This window comes from Sminthopsis crassicaudata, chromosome 6 (assembly GCF_048593235.1).
Source record: "Sminthopsis crassicaudata isolate SCR6 chromosome 6, ASM4859323v1, whole genome shotgun sequence".
NCBI lineage: Eukaryota > Metazoa > Chordata > Mammalia > Dasyuromorphia > Dasyuridae > Sminthopsis > Sminthopsis crassicaudata.
The window spans coordinates 255752927-255758926 of record NC_133622.1 but is presented as its reverse complement, the minus strand read 5'-3'; the positions used below and the strand labels follow the sequence as shown (position 1 = coordinate 255758926).

Below are 6000 nucleotides of genomic sequence, written 5' to 3'. Positions count from 1 at the left end.
CTGGCTGAATTTAACAAAGTCCCTTCTGCTCTCTGGGGTCCCGGGGCTTCGCTATCACAGAGTGTGGGACAGTAGAGGCTCATTACCAGAAGTCTGGCACCTACTGGGGACTGAAGAGCAATGGTGAGAACGACCCTTGCAAAGCACCAAAGGAGAAAAGGGAAGCAGCAGGATTCAGAGAATCTTTGAAGACTTGCTTCTGGGGACCCACAAAAAAGATCCCCTTCCCCAGGACAGCTTTTAAATACTTGGACAAGTCTTCCCTTGGCTAAATCTCCCATTCTTCCCAATGATCCTCATGTGACCCAGACGCATGGCCAAAGGGACGTGTTGGATTTCTGACGAATAAACACAGCCCCTGGCTTTAAGGCCTCCTGGCTTTGGACGGACAGCACGGGCACAGACACCCCCCCCCCCCACCATGCTGAGCTATCACTTCCCTTGCTGCCCGGTCTGAAGTGTAATTGTCAACTGGAAACACAACGGAACTGGTGAAGGATTTATTCATTATGCCTGGAAAGGCAAACCTTTGTTTAGGGTCTCTCGGTGGGTCCTGCTATACAATTGTTGGACATTTTATTCCCATCCCAACATCTCTCAGGTCGATGCCCTCAGACCACAGCCAGATTAGCGGGATAACAATCAGCATGGGAGACAGTTTTCTCAGTCGGCTGAAGCCGGCACACCGAGGGGGCCCCTCATCTGGGAGCTGCTGACCGAGCAGCATCGTCTGGAAGCGCCGCACAGGCGATGGGGGGGAGGAAAGCTGGCTCAGCTTCAGGGTCCTCAGGGCCGTTTGATTTCCAGAATTCTACGGTGGACGATGCACGCTGGCTATCCACACCATCTCATCCTCCAGTCTGGGCCACCAGAGAAATGGGCAACACAACAAAAGCTTCAGGAAGTTGTCCGGATGGCTGTTGGCAGGCACAGAGGAACGGCTCCTTCACCTCGGATTACTTCAAGAAAATCCATCGGCCTTCTCTTCGAATTGGAAGCTGCCGTTCTGAACCAGCTGCAAATACTCTTTATGTAGTTTTTCCTGATTTTCAAAAAGTTTCTTTAGCTTCTTCGTTTGTCCTTTGCTGAGTTCTTTGCCTTCGACATCATGGGTGGGAAATCCCTGCAACATGAAGAGCTTTCAGAACCTTTCTCCACAATCAGCTAACTTGACACACACTTTCCCCCTTTCTGCCCAGGTGCCTGACAAGGGCTGGTGGAAAAGGCAACGCCGTGCAGGGAGAGGAGGCTTCGGCTCAGGTCAGCTCAGCCGTTGACCAATGGTCAATAAAGCCTCACCTGCCCGCGTGTTTGTGCACCAGAGTTCCCTAAGTGATAAAATTACAAGTCCGGTCCACAAACATGGTCAACACTTTGTCTGCAATTAAGAGAGTTAGAGTCGCCAACGTTACAAGCAATTCAATGGCTTGCCTGGGGTCACACGGCTGTGCGGCTCGGGGATGGGAAATGAATCCCAGGCTTCTTGGCTCCAGCTTTCCATAGGCTGTTCCATGCTACCTCTCTCATACCTGACCTGCCGGAGCCTTTCTCCCTTCATTTATCAAAGAAAAAGGACCACCCATGTCTCTTCCCATAAACGTCCACAGAGCGACCTTTCACCTATGAAGAAAGGCGCCGGGGATAGGGAAGGAGTCGAACGCCAGCCAACTGGCTAGAAAGTTATAAACAAGGAGAGGCAGCCACATGGCAGCATCTGGAAGCGGGATGTTTTTGAAAAAGAAGACATATTGCTAGAATCAAGATTTTGTTCAGGGAATATGGGAAATGCAGGTGTCTGGGCTCCCATTGGGTCGGCCCGTCACGGTCTCTAAGAAGCCTGAGAAGGAAGTGCCAGAAATTCAGGCCCGGAGGGTGGGCTTGCTCTCTGTGGGAGAGGCCCTGCTCCTGTGGGGACCAGGAAGTTTTCTGAGCACCGTGGCAGGGAAGAGGGAGCAGGAGTAAAGGTAAAACACCAAAGGCCCAAGCGGAGCGTGAGCGGCCCCTCTTTGGCCCGACCAAAGCTCGGCCGGTTTTCTCAGTCTTCCCAGACTTAATGACTCCAGTCCCGGTTGTTTAGGAGAGAGAAAAGATTGCTTACGTTCTCATCAAACTTGGAGTATTTATCACTTTCCGACAGAAACATCTTGCTGGGAGGAATCTTCATCTTGGTGAGTTTGGCCGCCTGGAACACAAGGGATCCGAGTCACCGCCAAGGGTGGAATCCCAGGGTTTCCATGGAGATTATGCCAACAGAACATGCACAGAGGCTACACAGGTCAAAGGACCTGCAGACCGACCCCTGGGCTGCTCCCAGGGAAATGGGCCGAGCCCGGCAGCAGGAGGGGCCCGGAGGGGCCACGGCAGGTGGCCTGTGCCCACCCCAGGAGGCCCTTCGGTTCCCTCGCCCCATGGGGTCACTCCACTTGAACGACTTACTTCCTGCTCCTGCTTCTTGCGAGCAGCTTCTTCTTTCTTCCTCCTCTTCTCTTCTTCAGCCTGGCGGGGGGGCACAGGGAAAAGTCACATTACTATGTCACAAGTGTCCCCGGAGCCCCTCCCTGGGAGCCGGGCAGCCCCTGCCTGGTCTGGCCCGGCCTGGGCATCCTGCCGGCCCCGAGCGCCTCCCGACTGTCCACCAGGGAGCAAGAAGGCGGCCACGGGGACGCGGCTGGGAGCGCTGGCCTCGGGCCAGAGCACTGGCACGGCTCCTGACGGCGGGCTCTGTTGTCATGAGATTCCATCTGTTGCCAACACTCAATGCTCCCTGAGCAGAAGCTTCATGAAGAGACTTAAAAGAGCATCAAAATGACTCATGAAAAGGCCCCATTGCCAATTCCCAGCCCTGCCTGGAGCACAAGAGGAAGGAGAGAGGGTCCTCTGGGAGTTTCCTGCTCTGGAACACTCAGGGACCCTCGGACAAGGAAGAGGAGGCTGCCCTGGGCCTCCCTGAGGCCGCACGTTTCAGAGCCAAAATCCTGGGCACGACTTGGAGACAGAGGTCCAGGGGAACGGGAAGGAGGAGGGCCTTCCCCCGGGCCCGGTCAGTCTCTGTAGGACGAGAGACGTCCAGTAGGGCTCGGTAAGACAAGGCCAGAGCAGGCTGGGAGCTTCCCAGAACCCCTCCCTGCCTCCCTCCCTCAGGAAAGGCTCCCATGAGGAGCGGGTGGCCCCTGGGAGTGAGCGCACCCCCTCTGTGCTGGTGGGGACAAAACAGCTTTGTTTAACCTACTCTGGGCAGGGAGGAGGCGAGGAGGAAGGAAGGGACTTCCCCTTGAGCTCAGTGAAGGAAAAGGCAGGGGATGGGGAGGGAGGAGGGGGGAGGGAGGGAGAGGAGAGAGGAGAAAGAGAAGGGGAAGGCCAGGAAGCTGCAGTCAGTCACATGACCTTTATGCTATAGTAGAAAGGGAGCTGAGAGGCCAGCATCTGGCAGTCAGTCACAGGCAGGATCTGAACTCAGGGCCTTGATCTCTCCGCGACCGACCAGAGACCCACAAGCACAGGAAGCCTGGCCAGGGACAAGGTGCCTGCACGGGGGCGACCATGGCAACAGGGGGAGATGGGAAGGGCTCTCAGGCCGGTCCAGAGGACGGGAGCTGGTCAGGGTTCGAGGAGCTGACCTCTCAGCTCAGCGCCCCCTGGGAGCTCAGTGCTGCTGGGCAGCAGCCTCCCTTCTGGGGACCCCCCTCAGAATCTGCCTGTGTGGGCCCCTCCCTCCACTGGCACGATGTCCCCGGCCCTGCCCGGGCCTGGTCGGGGTGCACGCTGGGAGACGCTACCGTGCACTGGAGGGATGCACCTGGTCAGGAGGGGACTAAAAAGGCCACAGACCGCCCTTCGAGGCCTCATCCATTCCAGGAAACGTTTCCTGAGCTCGGCCCGCCGTGGGGGCTGAGTGGGAGAAGAGCAGGTTCTGGAGACCCCTCCCACCCACCCGGTGACAGCTCCTCCCGGGCCTGGACGGCGACCCTGTGCACAAAAACCCATCGGCCCCCACTGCGTGACCCCCCATTTTCTGAACAAATGACCACATCCAAACTGCCCCAAAAAGGGGGCCCTGCACCTGTGCCTCAGGGCCAGAGACCCTTACCCCGCAAACTTCCTTGGCTGGGAGCCGGCTGAGATGGAGCAGCCAAGGGCCGGCCCGGCGAAGGGCGTTTCCAGAGAGCCCAGAATTACGCTCCCCGAGAGCGACGCGCTACCCACTGGCGCCTTCACTCTATTTGTCCTTCATTTGACTTGGGGCCAGGGTGGGACAGTCCCCCCCACAGTCCTCCGTCGGTGTCACTTTGCCCGCTTCCAGGCCCTCATCTTTCCGCGGCCCCTTCTTCCCAGACAAGACACCCCTGCCCGTGTCTTCCAACAAATTCAAGCCCCTCCCAGAGCCCCCTCCCCTCTTCTAGGTTTCACAAACCAACCTTTTTCTTGTCTTCTCTCTCCTTCAGGAGGGTGTCTCTGTCCACCAGCTTGACCACGGTTGGGAGGCCTGCAAAGCACGTCACAGGTCACGGGAGCAGCCTCGGCGCTCTCCTTCCCCCTCCCAAAGGGGCCCTGAGTGACCAGTCTGAGGGATGAAACTTCTGGACCCGGGGGGGTGAACCCCAGAACCGCCGGAGGGGCAGCGGGGCCGCCGTCATCCGGGGGAATCCGCTGCAGAGAATCCCCAGCAGCGTCTGTGGCCCGCTCTGAGTTGCTTGGATCGGCCCTGGGAAGCCCCGGTCACCTTCGTGGTCTTCCAGGCGCACCCCGAGCTCGGGGAGGACGTCATCACGGAGGGCGTCGCTGAGCTGCAGCACCTCGGAGACTGGGCGAGAGAAAACACAGGGTCAGGGTCGGCACTGGCCGCCACCAGGGCCGGGGGGGCCGAACGACCGCCTTCGCCCGCCCGCCCTCCATCCCTCCATCCTTCTGCCTGCTCAGCCACTTTCTTTGGCCCCGTGGGGCCGGCACCAATCTCCACCCTCTGAGGAGGGACTGGAGGCTCCGGAGACTCAGAGTCTGAAAGAACCGAGCCTAAGGAGGGGAGCCTCCTCTCCTCACGGAGAAAACGCCCGTCACACCCTGGACGGGAACCTGAGCCACGGAGCAGCCCTGCCGCGACCCACCTCCCGGGCATTTTCCCAAAGGCCGGGACAAAGGGCAAGCTGCCCCTCCTCCTCCCCTCACTCCCATCCTTTGGGGCCTGGGCCTGGCCGTGGGGATGGCGCCTCCAGAGGCCTGCCACCTCCCACCAGCCCAGCCTCCAGACCGTCTCTCCCCTGCAGAGATGTGAGTTCTCCCGGCGCCCCAGGCCACGCAAGGCCCGGACAAACTCCACTGGGAGCCCTGGGCTCCGCGCCGCCTGTCCCGGACTGCTCTGTCCCACCAGCGCTCAGAGAGGTCTTTCCGCCCCCACCAGCTCTCTGAAGCCCACTTCTGTGCCCCCACTGGCTCTCTGATGCCCACTTCTGTGCCCCTGCCCAGAGGGAGCCTTCCCAGACCCCTCAGGGGCACACACTAAGCCCCCCGACCTTTCTCTGACAGAGGCCGAGCAGAGGGCCCTCGGCTGCTCCACAGGATTCTACGTAGCAGGAAGGCGGGCGCTTTGGCCAGGCTAATCTGTGGTTCTCTACCAGTCTTCCTACCAGGCGCCTGCCCACAGAAATGGGGGCTGCCAAAGGGCCGCAGGCCCCCCAGAGGAGCCAGCTCCGGGCCACAGCCATGGCCCTCAGCCCTCGGTAGGAGGATGTCCAGTCAAGGTCACCGCTACCACGGCACTCCGGGCGTGGGCCCACAAGCACCCAGACGAGGAACAGACGGATCTCTCTCCCCAAACCCTTGCTGCCCGCTTGGAATGAGAAGCGCCCAGGCTTGGGTCCGGTTCTGGGCACTTGCTTTGCAAAGGTCACAAAGGAGGCAATGTCCAGAGAGGGCCAGGATGGGGAAGGCTCCTAAGGAGTGACCGCCACGCCACCGTCCGCTGGGTCCCACACGGGCAGGACCGTCACGCCGTCATTCTCTAGG

At 59.6% G+C, this 6000-nt stretch overlaps 1 protein-coding gene across 2 annotated transcripts in view; it reads right to left on the bottom strand.

The window, feature by feature from the left end:
- Positions 1-485: 485 nt before the first annotated feature.
- The window catches only part of CARS1 (cysteinyl-tRNA synthetase 1), a 34236-nt gene continuing 28721 nt past the window's right edge, over positions 486-6000 (bottom strand). For both annotated transcript variants that reach the window (XM_074276172.1, XM_074276173.1), the window contains 5 exons: positions 4721-4801; positions 4416-4483; positions 2437-2496; positions 2099-2182; positions 486-1123 (listed from right to left, as the gene is read on the bottom strand). In XM_074276172.1, coding sequence (XP_074132273.1) covers positions 962-1123; positions 2099-2182; positions 2437-2496; positions 4416-4483; positions 4721-4801 — 455 coding nt within the window. In that variant the 3' untranslated portion in view covers positions 486-961. The remainder of the gene's footprint in view (positions 1124-2098; positions 2183-2436; positions 2497-4415; positions 4484-4720; positions 4802-6000) is intronic.